Source organism: Vitis vinifera, chromosome 11 (genome assembly GCF_030704535.1).
Source record: "Vitis vinifera cultivar Pinot Noir 40024 chromosome 11, ASM3070453v1".
NCBI lineage: Eukaryota > Viridiplantae > Streptophyta > Magnoliopsida > Vitales > Vitaceae > Vitis > Vitis vinifera.
In genome coordinates this window covers 2,152,193-2,172,356 of record NC_081815.1, presented here as the reverse complement: position 1 = coordinate 2,172,356, position 20,164 = coordinate 2,152,193, and the positions used below count along the sequence as shown (strand labels likewise).

Genomic DNA, 20,164 nt, shown 5'->3' with positions numbered 1-20,164 from the left:
AAAAAAACGATCAAGACCCAAAAAGGGAAAAAGATCATAATCTGAAAGAAAAACGAAATGGAAATTCATAGGAAATTTTGGAAGTATAATGAATCATCCAAAGTAAAATTCAATTGAAGAAAAATAGACTCCTTGACTTTCTTGAATCGAAACCGAGATATCATCAAAACCCAACATAAAATAAAATTCATAAAAATAATGGAAAAGAATCTTGATCCTTTGTTCAACACCAACGCTCTAGTTAAGTGAATCGATCCGATTCTACCATGAATGTAGGCATTGAGAAAATGGATTCCCAATTCCGAAAAGGTAGAGCTTCTGAAGGAGAGTTTCATCTGAAGCCTTTCAAATTAAATGATAGCGATACATGAGGCTAGTGGACGGTGAATATATATACTGAGCGTTATTGACCGTTGAAAGGCAGTGCGGAAAAGTTTAAAAAAAACAAAAAAAAACAACAACAATCAAGATCCAAAGAGGAACAAAGATCATAATCTTTTGAAGAGTGGAAAAAAAAAACTGATCAACATTCAAAAATGAAAAGGGATCATAATCTTTTGACAAGTGGGGAAAAAAACGATCAAGATGCGAAAAGGGAAAAAGATCATGATCGTTTGAAGAGTGAGAGAAAAAAAAAACGATCAAGACCCAAAAAGGGAAAAAGATCATAATCTGAAAGAAAAACGAAATGGAAATTCATAGGAAAATTTGGAAGAATAATGAATCATCCAAAGTAAAATTCAATTGAAGAAAAATAGACTCGTTGACTTTCTTGAATCGAAGCTAAGATATCATCAAAACCCAACATAAAAGAAAATTCATAAAAATAATGGAAAAGAAACCACCAATGCTCTAGTTAACTGAATCAATCGGATTCCACCATGAATGTAGACATTGAGAAAATGGATTCCCAATTCCAAAAAGGTAGAGCTTCTAAAGGAGAGTTTATTCTGAAGCCTTTCAAACTAAATGAAAATGATTCATAAAAGGCAGTCGATGGTGACTATATATTGAGCCTTAGTGACCGTTGAAAGGCGGTGCTCTAGAAAATTTAAATTAAATATTACTATTTCCAAATCTAGTTTATAATTTATGATTACTTTTAAGTTATCTAATAATTTTAATTTTTGAATCTCAAAATTTTACAGATAATCTTTAAACTATAAAACCTTCATTTTTCCGGTTGAAAGTGATATACGTAGGAAACTATAAAAATAAAAGAAAATTTGTAATTAACTTAAAAATGAGTATGAAACTGGAATTTTTGAAACAATTCGGGTTAGTGTTTGGTTACTAAAAAAATGCTTTCGATGGTATTTTTGATAATTTATTATATAATAAAAAAGTGATTTTTGAAACTAATTATTGACTTGTACTATTATACAACTATTCAATAATCATTTTAAGTAATTCTTCTTATTTTTAATAATATTTTTCAAATATTCATCAAAACTTATCTTTTTGAGAGAGGATAATGTCAAAGAATGTTTTAGCTTTGTAAATGTATCGAAAGCAAGATTCTAGAGATGATTCTAGTTACCAACTCACCGCAGCAAGAGCTTGCCATGGAATCTAGGACTTGGGTGTAACCATACTTGTGTTTTAACACCTGTAAAATCTTCATTGATCATAGGAAATTCCATGGAGAAATCTGTCCCAGTGAGATTTCTCTCCTTAACCTCCCCAGTTTCCATGTTTAGTCTCCATTCATAAACTCAAGCAAAAAGGAAACCCTCTTGTGTGAAACCATTAGAATTTTTGTTAGATATCTGTATAGGTTTAAATCCCATTGAAAACCACTCAAATTTATTTAGACCTTGATCAGGGCCAGGTATGATGGATTCAAGAGCTCTACACCCCCTTACTACTACCTGTTTTTTGTTAGAGATAAAATCAAATTCAATGTCAGAACCCATATCTTTTATGTCCGCAACCAGAAAAGATAAGAGCATAAAAGGGTCAATGATATTCTTCTTGTATTGTGGATTACCTCATTTCCGTCCTCAAAGCTATTGAGAATATGAAGTGTGCAATTTGCTTCTACGTCAAACCACTTAACTGAATCTGCATTTCCATAACGAGGCATGATCCCAATCCTTGCATAGCCTTCCTTGTCATACTTGATTAATCTACATATGAACATGGATACTCCATAAATTAGAAAATGCTTAGATTCAAGTTGGCTTTTTGAGAAGAATCTGCAGGTTTAGATTTTTTACTCATGGGCCTCCTGCAACTAGTCTGTTCATGTCTACTGTAAGAGGACAATCCATGATTACATTATACCTGATAGGCATTAAAAGAGAAAAAAGATGAACTTAAAAAATATAGTAAGACAGAAAGAGATAATGCTTTTAATACTTCATAATTACTTGCTACACCTCTTAGGCGCTTTTATATACACAACCACCACATGTTTGAACATTCCACTTAGGAAACTGCCTCCCTGTAAGATTTAGAGTGCATCTTAGTCATCAAAAACATCCATTAAGGAATTAGAAGGGAAGTTTATACAGCTTAAGAGATCAGTATAAACTCAAATTTGAGCTGTCATGGAAGCTGAAGCTTTTTTCAGTTGATAAATATGAATTCAAGGAGCAATGCCTCTGGAGCAAAAGGCTTTTCCCTTGAATGGATTGGTTGGAATAACCATGGAGTCTGAGAAGACAGATTGGAACTGAATAAACTAGGAATGTGTACATCCTCAACCCAGGTTTTCTGGTTGGACAACCAAGTCGGAGAATTAAAACATTGAAGTCAACCATCAGGCCAGAAAAAACAGGGGTTATTATTGAAACACAACCACACAAGCAGCATATATATATACTAGTATTCATGTAGTTCAACGAAAGGAGGATAAAAAAGACAATATAAACTTACTTCTGTGTAACTCCTATTTCATGGATGAGAGTAACTCTATTAAACTTGAGGTCAACTTTATGAGATAGTGTATTTCCATCTGCTGAAATAAGCAATTAAATGAAGCCCATTAACATGTCAATAATACTAATTAAACATGTCTTGGTGCTTGTAAATCTTGGACCAACACAAACATTACTGAATCAAATCTAAGTATACCAGAAATAACTCCTGCCACAATAAAAGGCCTTTGTCCATCTATCCCAATGATAACTAGTTCCCCAGTTCCTGGAGCTTTCTGCATCATGCAAGAGAATAAATTATATATAAAAAATCAAAATCAAAATTCCTGAACTTAATCATGGACATAATGCTGTTTTGACTGTATATAAAGAAAGAACCTTTGGATGGCTAGTGAAAGGCCGATCCCAAGCTCCATTGACATCCCACTCCTCCAAGGTCTCCAGAGTAAATATGTCAATCTCTTGAGGCAGATGGTTCTGTGCGAATGCATAGAACTTCCCTGAATGCTCAAAAATACTTGTGCTGCTGATTTGTTTATTAACCATTCCAAATCTCAACTGGAAAATTAAAAGATATAAAAAGGGAATTGGCTTCAAGCATGCTCAAGTATATTTCAATGTGCTACAGTAATCCAAAACTTTTTAGCATTTCTCTAATATATGCCACACTGTGAAGGGATGCATTATCCTTAATTATCAAAAAGCTAAAGGGAAAATTTCACCTTACCATGTTCAAAAGATAAGCTGCTATGATAGCTGGAGAATCTCCTTCAACAGCAGGAAGGAAGGATGGCTTGTTTCTTTGTTTCTCCAGCTTGAATGTCTCAGATTCAACATATCTGTTTTTGTAGGAGATGATCCAATCTCCATGAGCATCCTTCATAAAATATATGGCATGAAGCATTCCTTCTCCTTCTACCCATATATGGCTTGATCTTCCAAAAATTGAAATGGTAGATTTTAGTCCTCCAAATAGAGGATTTGAACCTGCATTTACAATACATTAAGGCTCTGTCAGCAGACTTTAAGTAGTTTTTCATGCTAGTTATTAGACAAAATCAAGGAGCTCGCATTTGGGTGTCCCAAAAAAGTCATCTAGCCACATTGCAGTGCTTAATTATCTTACATCACCTACTACTTTTTCCTTCCTTTTTAATTTGCAGGCCAACAATTGCACAACAACAACCAAAACAAAACAATTTAACCAGCAACACAATAAATAAAGGAAGATTCTACTTAGCAAAACTTATTGGAGACTAGCTATTGATGTTTATCCAGCTTTAGGATCGCATTAGAGATGAAAATTAGCAGCAGCTTTTTAACTATGTACTGTGTAGTGAGATTTCTATAACCTAACTAATGTCGAAATGAAAGACTAGTATCATGCCATTTGGCATTAGAAACAAAGTAATACACACCAATTACCATTTATTATGTAAACACTGTTGAGGCCTGGCGTCCCTGGTGATCCACGTAGTTGCCAAATGGATGGACGCACGATCTCAACCAATATAGATTCCTGATTCAGTCGTTCCTACAAAAGGCGTCCGGACAGGGTGTCCGGACACACCCTCCGATGGTTTTTTCAGCCATGGTTCGAGAGATAAATTAGTTGGCCTTTTACTAGGTATAGCAAAACTTACCTTCCTCTTTGTGTGAAGGTTCATATATATCGTATCAGAAGCTTTGTCTCCCTCTTTAATGAAAGGGAGATATTTTGGTTTGTCATGATGCCTCTAGGTGGTGACAGAGCCATCATCACCCTACGGGCGGTTGACAGAGATTGTGGGAGGCGCCGCAGCTGTCAGAGATCGTAGGAAGTGACTTGCCATCATTCCTGTCCTTTCACTTTGCAGGTGGCGGAACGTGGGTCGTGGCAGGCTATCGGAATGACGTAGTAAGACTTGCTTACTTTAGTCAACGATCCGAACAAATATATCTGGATAGGATATGTCAGTCGTCCGGATGTGATGTTTGCGAGTGTCGTGTGCTTCTCCCTGAGGGAGTCCTGATAGGGGAAGCGCGTCACGTGTCTCCTTGGGGGAAATCCAGATGGAGCTAATCCGGATAGAAATGCGTGCCACGTGTCATCGGGGGGAGGGGTCCCTACAAACACCGGCTCGAAAATCTACTGGAATAATCCCTTCAATACAAACAACCTGAACAGCTTCTCCAATTTCTTCCACTGGTGTGAAGTTTTTCTGTAACATGTAATTTGATGAAGTGCTGATTATAATGCATAGCGGAAGTCATAACCAAATAACGATGGCATAATGAGATAAATAAGCCTGGGAAAACTTTATAGTTTCTATTGACATAATATTGAAAATCTATACTCCAATGCAGTGTCTAGAAGTATATCATAATTGTGATTGAAATAATTACTATCAAACTATAGAGATTTAAGTTACTGTGGAAGGAGTCTCAAACTTACCTGAGATGGGAGTAAGGGTTGACTGACAAATTGAAATGCAGAATCCACAAATGCATCCAATATTCTATTAGAAGTGTTTTTGAGGGTTTTTGCAATGTCAGTTCTCACTGATATTTCAGCTCATTCAAAAAGGCTTGTGAGGTGATGGGATCCCAATCAAGATAACAATTGTTTCAACCACTTTTAATCATGTCCATAAAAAATGACTAATGAAGAACAAATAAGAAACCCAACAGGCCTAGAAACTCCCATGAGTTTTCTAAGGATATCCCGTACCTTTACGGTAGAGGAGTGCAAGGTCTTGAGATGATCAAAGCTGTGAGAGATAGAACGATTATGAAAGAGCCCATTCACTTGTAAAGCAAACGAAAAGGATGCCATCTCTGGATGAAGTCTTCTTCTATTAGACAAATTCAAGCCTTTTGGTTTTTGCCATGATAAATACTTCAGAAACCACCTCAGAAAGAAAGGAGAGGAAGCCCCATTTGAATTGAGATTGAGATTGCCAAGCAGGGGAGCTGCTGAATTGAGATTGGGGGATGACCCATTCATGGGGTTTTTCTGTAAACTTTCCCCTCATTGGTGCTGCAAAAATTGCTCAACCAATTGGAGAATCAATCATTTGCAGAGTTCGTGTAACCTTTCCAACCTAAATGGACTAATGCTAAATTGGAAGACGGCATGATTGGCATGAGAAAACACTTTCATCTCTCATATAGCTTTCGGTCCATTTTCCACTCGAAAGAAGAGAAATTCATAGTGGTGGATTGACCACTTTCCTTTAAATGGAATGAATGCATATAAATTGACAAGCTGTATAATGTTCTTTCATTCATTTTCTTTCTTTCCTTTTCATTTATTTATTTATTCTTTCTTTTCTTTTTTTAATATGAAAATGACATCTTCACAAGGCTTTAGGAATGTTCATGGGGAAAAATCCCACCATCAATCCTTAATAGAGACGATCTAGGGGGATCCATCAAGTGACATAACCCTCTATCCACTGGTGACTAACTGACATCTCGAAGACTTGAACCACATCCAAAGCACACTATAATCCTTTATTCATGGAATATGCCCCTATAATATACTCTTATAACATGGGAGATAACAAATAAGCTCTCAGTTAAGGCCTTAACAAAATGTTAAAACAATTGTCCACAAAATGTGAAAGGAAACAAACCCTTAGAAGCTCCAAAAGGCAGAATACAAAGGAGAAGCATTTAGTTTATGCCACCTTTATACACATTGTCTGTTTACCGGTAAACCCATACAACAGAAGAATGGATGCACGATAGGATTTGCACTATTCCACATCAATACAATTTGATTCTTTACATAATCTCCATTCATTCTGCACAACAATACCTGGAAGATAAAGAAAACAAGAAAACCAGCAAATAACTCTTTATAAGTATCAGTATGGCAAGAGTCTCAGCTTCTTAGGTGATTCGTGTGTATGGCCTCAAATCGTTCAAACTAAAAAACAATTGACGTCGAATATCCAGCAGTATACATTCCAGACTGCAATAGTATAAACAAACCACTTATCAGTCAACTAATAGATTAAGCACATTACTGTAACAATGACCACACTAATAGAATTTGAATGCTGCATGGATTAACTGAAAGACTTTCATACAGAATAGAGAAAAAGGACCTGCTTAAAGTGCCATCTCAGCCTGCAATGCAGCAAGTTCGTCTTCCTCAGCTGTGCGCTTCTGAGGAGCAGCACGAGCTGGTTGGCGGCCAGCTGGGACATGGACTGGAGCTGCAGGAGCAGTTGTTGCAGGCTGAAGAAGTTGTTCCTCCAACTCAAAGCCTTCCAGTTCCTCAAGTTCTGCTTCCAACTCATCCTGCAAAAACAGTGATGTTTTGACTCTCTGTCAGATATATTCAATGGCTGACAATACAACAGGAAGAGAAAAAGAAAATCTTCAAAGCTGTAGCCATTGGCTGACAATCCAATGAGAAAGAAAAAATTGTCTTGAATGCAGCCAATTGGAGTTTAGGACAGTCTAGGAGTGTTTTAAGAGACCTCATCAAAATCAGCTGCTGAACCAATGGGAGTTGACAATGCTTCCTGAATCTGCTTCATGTTCTCAGTCTGCTCATTGATCTCATCCATTGTCTGATCCACATCATCAATATTCCTGCAGAATCCAATATCATTTTCAAACACGTCAGTTAAAATTTTGCTTAATTACTAAGATTAAGACATTTTCCCATGGTCTCATGCAGCATGCTTAATGAATCAGAGAAAAATAGGCAATATCTTTGAGAGTTTATGTTGGTGGTTAAAGTCTAAATATTCTGCAGATCTGAACTTTGATAAGTTTGCAAAACATGATGACAAGGCAGCAGTTTTTTTCCACCTCTAAACAAGAATACATAATACCACATGGCTTCAAGAATCTTGAATGAGGCGTTTATGGGAAACCAAGATGTTAATATTTCTTCTGTCCTTGTATAAAATTAATTTGACTTCGTTTTTTTTCTTTTTTTCTTTTTCAAATAGAGTTAGCTTTTGTACTAAAAAGAAAATTAGGGTTAAAAAATAATGATTTACATCTAATCACATGCAACCAAACAATGTTTGACATCAGGAAGTGGCCTTTTTTCGGGTGCGTTATGTTTGGTTTCAGAAGAGCATTTAGAATTTAAGAAATCTGGCAAAATTTATCATTGTATCATAATAAATTATATCACTAACATAGCAAGATAGTAATTCTGAAGAAGAAGCTTTAGGAATTACAAAGACGCTAAATAAACAGCTATACTTACGTTGCTTTTTGCATTGCCTTCATTGCAGCAGCTCCAGTTCTTAATGCATCCACTGTCTCAGTAGTTGCTTTTGCACCTTCTAACATTATCATCTGTAACATCAATACATATGATATAGCAATTAGATAATCCTTGAAGCACAATTTGAAGTTTGAAACATTAGTTAACACAATAATACAAGGTCACCTGATCATGAATGCGCAATTGGAAATTCCCAAGCTGTTCAATTTGCTGTTCATATAGCCTCTTCCTTTTCAAACACTGTATAGCAGCTGCATAATGGGAAAATAAGTTGGAATTCGACAAGAAGACATCTAAATTGTTGATTTGAAAAACACAGCAACATATCCTCGATCTAAGATCCAAACCAAATAATAATGAAAACACAATAAAAATTAAAAAATAAAAATAACAAAAACCTAGTTGGCTGTTTTACGATTTTTGCTGATTAAAAGTATCAACAGGAAACTATCAGTATCCACAGATTTTGACAAAATGAACTACTATATTGGTCGGGTTACATTCCGTGGTTATTGAATGTTCAGTACAAAGCAATGGAGTAGGCAGGTCAATCTGCATTGAGTATGCCAGTGTTTGCAAGTCTGCTGACTACGGAAAAATAATGTGCTTTTTTCTTCCGGTGTCATTATCAAAATATTTCAGTTATGTGGCTTTATGGTTTTACTTAAGAAGGGGAAAAAAAATTCATGAATCTTTTCTTTCAGGAATTTCCCTGTACTAAAAAGAGTGCATGCTGCACCAGAAAACCAAAAGGGATGCATTACATGAGAAAAAGCACAAAAAGTATAGCAAAATCCAAAGAAAAATCACACATCATGTAGCGCGTGTATGTGCATAGATGTCAAATAAGTAAAATTTCAAGCACTTAAACACACAAAATAATCAAAGACATAACACCATGAAAATGATATTTTCAGTAAAAAAATGCATGCATTTTGCAATCATACCTCTTTTATTTTTTGCCCTAGTGAATTCCTTGGCCTTTTCAACCTCAGCAGCAGCTTTCTTTAGAAGTACTTTCTCTTTTTTCTCTAGCATTTCAAGTGTCTATATAATACAGAGAAAAAAAAAAAAAAAGTTCAGGTTAACAACAGTGGCAAAATGGGTTAAAGCAATAATAATTACAAGCAAAAATGTTAAACATCATTGACAGATGTAACATACATCTTAGCAATATGGAAAACAAAGGTGATTCCTATTACATGTACCAACAAAGCTTCCAGTGATTGAGGCAAAAAAAAAATCCAAAATGGGTTTTGATAGTTATCTCACATTAAGAGTTGATTCAACATGTTATGTTCTAGAAAACTAAGAATACTGGACCTTCAAAATCTTTCTATGATGGAGATCAATGGCAGCAGCATTAGAAACAAGGGTCTGCAGAAGGCATGGAAATGAAGGCTCCAAAGCTCAAAGCAATTCACCTCAGGAACCAAGATTCAGGCCCATTTGGGATTTTCTTTTATAGTCAATTTTAGCTAAAATATTAGTAATATTTCATTTCTTTTCTCTGGGGAAGTTATCTGAAGTTGTTGTCTAAGTTTTCTTGAACTCAACAATAGGGATATTCTGAAATTTTATAGTTTTGTAGACTTGAGCTGTGAATTTACACCATCATTTTTTTTGATAGACATGAATTTACACCATCATTATGTACCCTTACACCCAAACCATGAAACCTTATCCCAAAAATTTGAAGTAGCCTATGGTCCAATTTCGATATAATTCTGCAAGCTATCAGACATATTAGGATAGTGGCCTCCAATGCATCTTGGCCAATACAATTTGTGAGCAGGGATCCTTTTTTGTATACAATGTTGAAGATAATAATTACATTTCTCTCAAAATTCAATGATATTTCTTTCACACCAGTGGCAGATTTCAACACAACTGAGAGATGGAGACAATGAATATCAAACTCAAACTGAAATATCATATGACACACTCAACAATATTTTTATTCTTCTGGGACAAAAATACAGAGAAAACTAACAAATAAAGGGAAAGTGATTGGGTTGAAAGAGGAGAGAGGATAACAGTAATTTTTTTACAAAAGGTGGGGACAGCTCCACCTAATTATAATCAGATGCCCTGTTGCATTCAAACAAACAATTGAAAGGAACAAACCCATTTCCTTCTAAAAATCGATGGTAATTTTACATTTCCAAATATATAAGATAGAAATATACGATTACTAAAGGTTATTCCTTGTCCAATTATAATTTTGCAATCAAACTCTATTCAATGTCATCAAAATCTGGAATATTTCCTATTACCCTATAAGAATCAGAGTTGAAACAGCGTTTCAGGTGCCTCTTGCGACAGGCAGCCTCCAATCATATTTAAGTGCTCTCTCCAGAATATGGAATTACTCCAGTTTGTATTTTGCTCCAAATTATCATTTTGTGGTCTTGAGGAAAAAGTTCATCTTTATTACAACCACTGAAGTCCATCGATCACCTCAGTTCCTGAATCCTGAAGAAAGCTGACCATGCAAAATTCTACTTTTTATTTATTTATTTATGTTCTTTGCCGTTAAGGATTCTACTCCTTCCAAACCATAACCCCAGCACCCTTAAATGCAATTCAGTGTTTCATATACAATGAATTAAACGCAAAGAACACTCCAAATCCCAATAACCCCACGTAAACTCATTGAATCAAATATAATAAATTACAAAATTCAAATCAGACAACAAACCTCGTTTAATTTGTCCAACGTTGTTAAAGCATTGGCTTCCTGCTTAGGCTTGCCGAAAATTCGGGTAAACATGGCCGATTCCCTGGAATTAAACCCCGATCTTCCAAAATTGCAAAAATTTAAAAATTAATAACACGATTAGATCACAAGAAGCCCTAATTCCAAAAAATTTGAAATTCTTTACACCAAAAAAGATCGAAGGCAATCGCAGACCTGTGAATAAAACTGAGATTAGGGTTCTTCGAGGGAAAGAAAAAAGAAGTAGGAGAGGGAGATTCAAAGGGATTGCTTAGGCGTGTTGAAGATGAAAATAGAAAAGAGACGTGAGAAAAAGTTCCGGTCTTTTGCCTCTCCCTAACGTCGCGTTTGGAGTCATCATCCTTTTATCGTGGCCGTACACGCGGATTCCATTTGGTTGCTGATTTGTTAGGGTCCCACATCAGACTTGTGGTCGACTTTGGGGATCAGTTTCTCCGTTTTGGTCTCAACGTAAAGAAATTTCGAAGATATTTATGCCCATGTTTCTTTTTTTTCTTTTTTCTTTTTCTCATTAGACCACATTTTGCCCTATTTATGTGAAATAAAAATGGCCTAATAAAATAAATATTCATAAAATGATAGAAATTCTTCAGTATTTGGTTTTTTTTTTAATAGCAGCTAGTATATGAATTGAAAACTATACTGAGATTCAAAATTAAAATGTATGAGAAAAAAAATTTAAAATATGCATGAATTTCCTTCTTAAAAGTAGGGTACAACTTGGACAGGTTGGTCTGATCCAACCCAAACCTAACCCGATATTTGGGTGGGTTAGGGCAAACATTTTTGAGCTTTAATTAAAATTTTTCAATCTAAATTCAATTTGAGTTAGGTTCAAGTTAAGTTTTGAACAACCCCGAGCCTAGCCAAAATCGTTTTTTATTTTTTATTTTATTATTTATAATGTTTATTATGATAATATTTATTTTTTTACATTTTAAAGAAAAATATCAAATTATAATTATATCATATATTTTTTATTTAAAAAAAACATATGAGTTTATTTTACTTTTATATCATACACTTTTTCATTTTTTTTAATGTATGAGTTTATTTTCATTTTTTATTGTTATCTCAAATTTTTTATGTAATTTATTATTTAAATTTCGGTATAAATATATAAAAATAAATTAATTAAAAAACCACTATGTATAGATTTTGAATTATATAACTCAATCAATTCAAGTCTAATCCAATCAACTTAAATTTAACCTGACCAACTTGAGTTCAACTGGAGTTTAGAATAATGAGGTTGAGCTAAGGGGGTGTTTGGTACGTCAGAATAAGGAAAGGAGATGAAAATTTTGTTTCTATTCCTATTTTTTAGTGAATATAAATGAATTTGATGATTCCATCTAAGGGGTGTTTGGTACGTCGGAATAGGGAATGAAAATAATATTTTGTTTCCTTTCCTATTTCTTAGTGGAATGGAATGAATTTGATGATTCCATTTGTAACATTTAGATGAACTTAAGAATGCAAGATTGGAATGATTATTTGTTTCCATTCCAATGTTTGATAATAATAGGAATGGAAATGAAAAAGAAATAAATTTACAATAATATCCTTACATATAATTTAAAATATTTTTTTATTTTTACTTTTATTTTTAAAAAATAAAATTTGAGAGGTTTTTTGTTATTAAATAATAAGACTAAAAAATATATATATACTCAATAAATAAAAAATTAACCATAAAAAATCGTATAACCCTAATGCACAAATATTCAATTATTATTTTTATTAAAAATTTGAATAATTTGTCATGCTTAAGTAGTTATAAAATTATATTTTTCAAAAAAAAAAATTATTTATTATAATATTTAAATTCTCAAAGCTAGTAAATGTTTTTCCTATTTTCAAAAAAGGAAATAAAAGAATTCAAATTTATTCTAATTTTCAACAAGTATCATATCCGATAAAATCCATAACCTTAAAAAATTTTAAATATTCGTTTTTTTTTATCAAAATTTTAAATAATTTGTCATGCAAAAGCTATAGAATTATATTTTATTAAGAAAAAAAAAGAAAAAAAATATAAGAACATATAAATTGTCAAAGCTACCAAATACTTATTTCTTATTTGCAAAAAAGGAAATAAAAAAACACAAACTTCATTCTAGTTCTCAATATAAGTACCATATCTACTAAAATCTACAACTAGTATATCCTCCAAAATTAAGCCATCAAATCAATAAAAAAGTTCATAGGAAATTGATGAAACAAAATCCAACCTAAAATTTCTATCAATCCAACCTAACGACAATAAATTAACAAGGATGCAATATGGAGATCGAAAAATCTTCAATATTTTTAAGTACCATAACTTTCTAAGTATCATATCTTTTTATTTTTTTCCTAACCATTAAAAATTTTCAATATTGTAAACACGTGAAATTGAAAAATCTTTTTCCAACCATTTCAATTTTTCTCTCCAGTTTCCATTAATACAAGATAAAGAAACATCAAAGATTCCAAACATAAATTAATAAAAAAAAATTAATCGATTTATAGAGAAGAAGAAACACATATAAAGAAGTAGAAGAAGAAAGAGAAAATAAGGTAAACCTGATCAAAGATGTACAAGGGAGTTTTCAGAACCTAGTTGCAGCAAACAATGACAAATCCTAGATCCAACAATCAAAATGAACATCCAAAACCCTATAAATTAGAAATTGATTTTTTTTTTTTAAATATCGTGGAAGGTTTAATTGATTCAATTTGGAAGAATCACTTGTTGCAGAGAATTGGATGATGAGTGGGTCTCTAACTTTCCAAAGAAGATAAGAAGTGGATGGTGAATGGATCTCTACCTTTACAAAGAAGATAAACATCGGGTTTGAAGAACAAGATAAAAGGGTAAAATAGTAATTTAGGTTATTTTATATTATCAAATAGGTTTAATGAATCAGAATACCACCTACTTTTAATGAATGCAAATCCGACTCATAAGTTGGATTTGATTTCTGCCGGAATAATTTTTTATTTCATTTCCACCTTCTTAACATTTATCCAAACATAGGAATAAGGGAGAAAAGGAATGAGATGTCTATTCTCACTCCCTATTCCCTTGTACCAAACACCCCCTAAGTGTAATGGCTGGAGGAGATTATTTTTTCATTATCCAGATTATTTGAATGAACTTAGGAATGCAAGATTGAAATGATTATTTGTTTCCATTCCAATGTTTGATAATAATAGGAATGGAAATGAAAAAGAAATAAATTTACAATAATATCCTTCCATATAATTTAAAATAATTTTTTTTATTTAAAATAAATAAATTTTGAGAGTTTTTTTGTTATTAAATAATAAGACTAAAAAATATATATACTTAATAAATAAAAAATTAACTATAAAAAATCATATGACCCTAATGTACAAATATTCAATTATCATTTTTATTAAAAATTTGAATAATTTGTCATGCTTAAGTAGTTATAAAATTATATTTTACCAAAAAAGAAGAAAAAAAATATTTATTATAATATTTAAATTCTCAAAGCTAGCAAAAGTTTTTCCTATTTCCAAAAGAAGAAATAAAAGAATTCAAATTTCATTCAAAACCCTAAAAATTAGAAATTGAATTTTTTTTTTCTAAATGTCGTGGAAGGTTTGATTGATTTAGTTTGGGAGAATCACTTGTTGCATAGAAGTGGATGATGAATGAGTCTCTAGCTTTGCAAAGAAGATAAGCGTCGGGCTTGAAGAATGAAATAAGAGGGTAAAATAGTAAATTTATGTTATTTTATATTATCAAATGGGTTTAATGAATCAGAATACCACCTACTTTTGATTAATTCAAATCCGACTTATAAGTTGGATTTGATTTCTGCCTGAATAATTTTTTATTTCATTTCTATCTTCTTAACATTTATCCAAACATAAGAATAAGGAAGAAAAAGACTGATATGTCTATTCTCACTCCTTATTCCTATATACCAAACTGATAAGCTAAGAAGATCAACACGTGTGCCTATTAGAAATCCAGGGTACGTGTAAGAAGGACAGACTGTGCATGGGAAGATGGATGTGCTGTCAAAGATGTGTTGTCAAAGACTTAGTCCAAGTTGTTCTCAATGTTCACATATTTGCAAAGGAGTGGAAGGAATGGAATGGGTCATGTAGTTATAGCTACTTATTTGCAACATGTTGAGTAGTTGTTTCCTTATTTATAGGAAGTGGTTGAACTTTATGTATTTAAATTCTATCAGATTCAATAAGAAGGCAGCAAAGATTTGATCCAAACACTGTGGTTTATTCTTACCCGAAGAGAATTATATTCTGGCTTTGACTGGGACCTATCATTGGTATCAGAGCCATACATCATGGCCACCAACAAAGAAAGAATCGAGAATTTAGAAGTGGGTCTTGGGGGGATTCAAGCTAATTTGAGCATAATGGAGCTGGGTGTTAATGACAAACTACATCAACTAGAGAATGCTATCAGTAAGATCTCTGAAGTTTTGAGTACAAGGCAAGACCCAGCCTCTAGCAACATCAATGAACGCAGCGGACAGTCTTCTTATGGTCGTTCTAGTGAAAACACAAAAGGGGGACGACCAATGTTTTCCTCTAAGTTCGCCAAGCTTGAATTTCCCAAGTATTCTGGTGACGACCCAACAGAATGGTTTACGCGTGTCGACCAATTCTTTGAATACCAGGGCACTTTGGAAACACAAAAGGTGTCTTTGGCTTCCTTTCATTTGGAAGGGGAGGCAAATCAATGGTGGCAGTGGTTGCGCAAGGCTTATCATGAGGAAAGGAAGGAGGTGACGTGGGACATTTTTATAGAGAAATTATGGTCTCGCTTTGGTCCAACAGATTGCGAAGACTTTGACGAGTCTTTATAAAAAATAAGACAAACGGGATTCTTGCGTGAGTACCAAAGAGAATTTGAGAGATTGGGGAATAGAGTTCAGGGGTGGACTCAAAAGGCATTGGTTGGCACATTTATGGGAGGTCTTAAAGCTGAAATAACAGATGGGATTCAGATGTTTAAGCCAAAATCCTTGAAGGAAGCCATCAGTTTGGCTAGGATGCGAGACGAGCAGTTGAACCGTTATGAGACGGCTGCACGTCCATTCAGCAGGACCACTATTGGCTCTTCTCCAACGAAAACGAAGACCCTTTCACCAATGAAACGACTCACTTGGGCTGAGATGCAGAGGAGGCGTGCTCAAGGCCTTTGTTTTAATTGCGATGAGAAATTTGCACTATGACACAAATGCAAAGGACCGCAGCTACTTTTGCTTGAAGGAAACTATGACGAAGAGGAAAATGACGAAGTGGAAGCTCACACCACCTTCGAGGAGAACCTGAAATTTCACTCCATGCTTTCATTGGGTGGTCAATAGCCACAACCATGTGAGTCTCGGCTAAAGTGGGACCCCATGAACTAATTGTTCTTATTGATGGTGGGTCAACCCACAATTTTATCAATGAGAGGATAGCTGAACTATTGCAATTACCGGTGGTACCAACTGAACCCTTTAATGTGAAAGTAGCTAATAGTGATCCTCTAAAGTGCTAAGGGAGATTTGAAAATGTTTCAGCCCTATCGCAAGGTATTCCATTTACCTTAACTCTTTATTCATTACCGCTGATTGGGTTGGATATGGTGTTAGGAGTCCACTGGCTTGAACAATTGGGCACGGTGGTTTGTGATTGGAAAAGAATGACAATGGAGTTTTCGTGGAAGCACCAGCGTCATCAACTAGAAGGAATTGACAACCAACCAATTCAGCCTATGAAATTCAAAACAATTTCAAAAGAGATAAAGCAGAGAAACTCCATATTCGTCGTCTGTCTACATGCAGCCATGGAAGAAGTGTCTCAAGGAATTCAACCAGAAATGCAGCAGTTGTTACAAGAATTTGAGGACATGTATCAGGAACCAAAGCAGCTTCCACCAGAAAGGGAGATAGATCACCACATCAATCTCAAAGAGGGGACTGAGCCAATTAATGTCTGGTCATACAGGTATGCCTACTTTCAAAAAGCTAAAATAGAAAAGCATGTTCATGACATGTTAAAATTGGGGCTAATAAGGTCTAGCGCAAGTCCATTATCTTCACCTGTTCTGTTAGTAAAAAAGAAATATGGAACTTGGCGTTTTTGTACTGACTATAGAGTCCTTAATGCTATAACCATCAATGATAGATTTCTTATTCCAACCGTTGATGATATGCTTGACAAACTATATGGGGCAACCTTCTTTACTAAACTTGATCTCCGATCAGGTTATCACCAGGTACGGGTACACCCATTAGACATTCACAAAACTGTCTTTCGTACACACAATGGTCATTATGAATATGTGGTTATGCCTTTTGGCTTGTGTAATGCTCCTTCAACTTTTCAGGCTATTATGAATTCAATATTTTGGCCATATCTTCGAGAATTTGTGTTAGTTTTTTTTTATGATATTCTAATTTATAGCCCCAATTGGATCATGCATATTGAACATGTTAAAAAGGCTTTTGAAATATTAAGGCATCACAAATTTTTCATCAAGCTTGGCAAGTGTGCCTTTGGCCAGCAAGAAGTTGAATATTTGGGTCACATTGTAACTCCACAAGGTGTCAAGGTGGACCAAGGGAAAATTAAGGCTATGCTTAATTGGCCTAGACCCACAAATGTTTCTGACTTGCGAGGATTCTTAGGCCTTACAGGTTATTACAAAAAGTTTGTCCGCAATTATGGAGTTATAGCTTGGCCACTCACCAATCTCTTAAAAAAGGGGCAATTTAGATGGACGGAAGAAACCAAGGATGCATTCAAGGCTTTGAAGCAAGCAATGACTTCTACTCTTACCCTTGCTATGCCTAATTTTAATGAACCATTTGTCATTGAATTTGATGCTTCAAGTGCTGGAATTAAAACAGTGCTAACTCAACAAGGGAGACCCATAGCATTGATGAGCCGAGCCTTAGGAATCACTAAGCAATCATGGTTTACCTATGCCAAAGAAATGCTTGCCATTGTTCAATCTATTCAGACTTGGCGACCTTACTTGTTGGGCCAAAAATTCTACATCCAATCTGACCAATGCAGCCTCAAGTATTTAATGGAGCAACGCATAGTGACGCCAGAACAACAAAAGTGGGTATCCAAATTGTTGGGGTATGACTATGAGATCACTTACAAACCGAGAAGGGAGAATTCTGCTCCTGATGCTTTGTCAAGAGTAACAGGCAACCCTAGCCTTAATACTCTTTTTGTCCCTCAAACATCTTTGTGGAATGCAATCAAGAAGGAAGCCAACGAGCATCCCTACATGGTCCGAATTGGCAAGCTTGCCACTGCAAATCTTGGAGCACCCTACAAGTGGCAAAATGGTTTGGTATGTTACAAAAACAGTGTAGTAATTCCTCCTAATTCCCAACTTGTCAATCAGTTATTGCAGGAATTCCATGACTCACCATATGGAGGACATTCTGGGGTATTGAGAACATACAAGCGATTGACACAACAATTCTATTGGCCATCAATGCATAAGGTGATTCAACAATATGTAACCTCATGCACTGTTTGCTAAAAGAATAAAGCAGAAACTTTATCTCCAGTTGGTCTTCTTCAACCATTGCCTATCCCTTGCCAAGTTTGGGACAACATCACCATGGGTTTTATTGAGGGATTACCACCATCTAATGGCAAAAGCACTATTTTTATGGTAGTGGACCGCCTGAGTAAATCAACTCATTTTTTAGCTTTGTCGCATCCTTACACGGCAAAAATGGTAGCTGAAAATTTTGTGGAAGAGATTGTCAAGCTTCATGGCTTGCCAAAATCAATTATTAGTGACAGAGATCCCATTTTCATAAGTCACTTTTGGCGTGAATTCTTCAAAATGTCGGGTACTAAGCTGCACATGAGCTCTGCCTATCATCCCCAAACCGACAATCAATCTGAGGTAGTTAACAGGTGCGTCGAGCAATATCTTTGTTGTTTTGTTTCTCAACAACCTCGAAAATGGAGTTCTTTTCTTCCATGGGCTGAATTTTGGTACAACACTACATACCACTCCTCTATTGGGATGACCCCTTTTCAAGCTCTCTATGGGAGACCACCACCAAGTATTCCAAACTATCAAGTTGGAGCATCTTCTGTGAATGAGGTGGACCAGACATTGGTATCTCGAAATGCCATTTTACAGTAGCTCAAGATCAAATACATGCAGCAATTAATCGAATGAAACAAGTGGCAAATTAAAAAAGAAGGAACATGGAATTCCAAGTGGAGGATTTGGTCTTCCTTAAACTCCATCCTTATTGCTAGCAAACTATCTTTAGGAGGGCGTACCAAAAGTTAGCCAGTCGCTTTTATGGCCCATACCAAATTGAAGAAAAGGTTGGAAAAGTAGCTTACAAACTCAAGTTGCCTGAAGGTTCTCGAATTCACCCTGTTTTTCATGTTTCACTGCTTAAAAGGCAGGTATGGGAGACTAAGGCCACCAGCACTGAGTTGCCATCCTTAACTGATGATGGTGAGATTATTATGGAACCTGAAGCTATTTTGAATACTAGGTGGGTTAAGAAAGAGTCAAGTTTTGTTGAAGAAAGCCTTGTCCAGTGGAAAAAGCTTCCAAAAGAAGATGTTACATGGGAAAATACCCAGGAGTTGCGCAACAAGTATATTAATTTGAATCTGGATAACAAAGTTCGACTGAAAGAATGGGGCAATGATAAGCTAAGAAGATCAACACGTGTGCCTATTAGTGTAAGGAGAACAGACTGTGCATGGGAAAATGGATGTGCTGTCAAAGATGTGTTGTCAAAGACTTAGTCCAAGTTGTTCTCAATGTTCACATATTTGCAAAGGAGTGGAAGGAGTGGGTCATGCAGTTATAGCTACGTATTTGCAACATGTTGAGTAGTTGTTTCCTTATTTGTAGGAAGTGGTTGAACTTTATGTATTTAAATTCTATCAGATTCAATAAGAAGACAACAAAGATTTGATTCAAACTCTGTGGTTTATTCTCACCCAAAGAGAATTATATTCTGGCTTTGACTGGGACCTATCACAAACACCCCCTAAGTATTTTGGATTAAAGGTCAAATTAAGTTGAATTTTGATTGATTGTTTCTTGATTTGAATTGGACTTGAATTAGCTATTAACCCGATCAACCGATCTAAGTTGTAACCCTATTTTAAAGTAGTTACAATATAATCAATAAATGAACCCTAAATACAATTTCCTATGATGTGATTTAATACCGTGTCTAAAATAAATATAGCTTTGGAATGTTGTTAAAAGCATGTTTGGAAATTATTTTGAATCGATAAGCTATTTACCTACAA

At 34.8% G+C, this 20,164-nt stretch overlaps 1 protein-coding gene and 1 pseudogene across 1 annotated transcript; both read right to left on the bottom strand.

Annotated features, from left to right (window-relative positions):
* Nucleotides 1-1,155: 1,155 nt before the first annotated feature.
* Nucleotides 1,156-5,697, bottom strand: LOC100259262 (carotenoid 9,10(9',10')-cleavage dioxygenase 1-like; annotated as a pseudogene).
* Nucleotides 5,698-6,356: 659 nt separating this feature from the next.
* LOC100242218 (vacuolar protein sorting-associated protein 32 homolog 2) lies at nt 6,357-11,308 on the bottom strand. The gene is made up of 8 exons (XM_002283030.4): nt 11,036-11,308; nt 10,823-10,922; nt 9,069-9,168; nt 8,287-8,372; nt 8,101-8,192; nt 7,355-7,469; nt 6,977-7,172; nt 6,357-6,840 (listed from the first exon to the last, which is right to left on the bottom strand). Exons 2-7 carry the CDS (start codon nt 10,892-10,894, stop codon nt 6,981-6,983), a joined length of 657 nt encoding a protein of 218 aa, XP_002283066.1. The 5' UTR covers nt 10,895-10,922; nt 11,036-11,308; the 3' UTR covers nt 6,357-6,840; nt 6,977-6,980.
* Nucleotides 11,309-20,164: the final 8,856 nt, after the last annotated feature.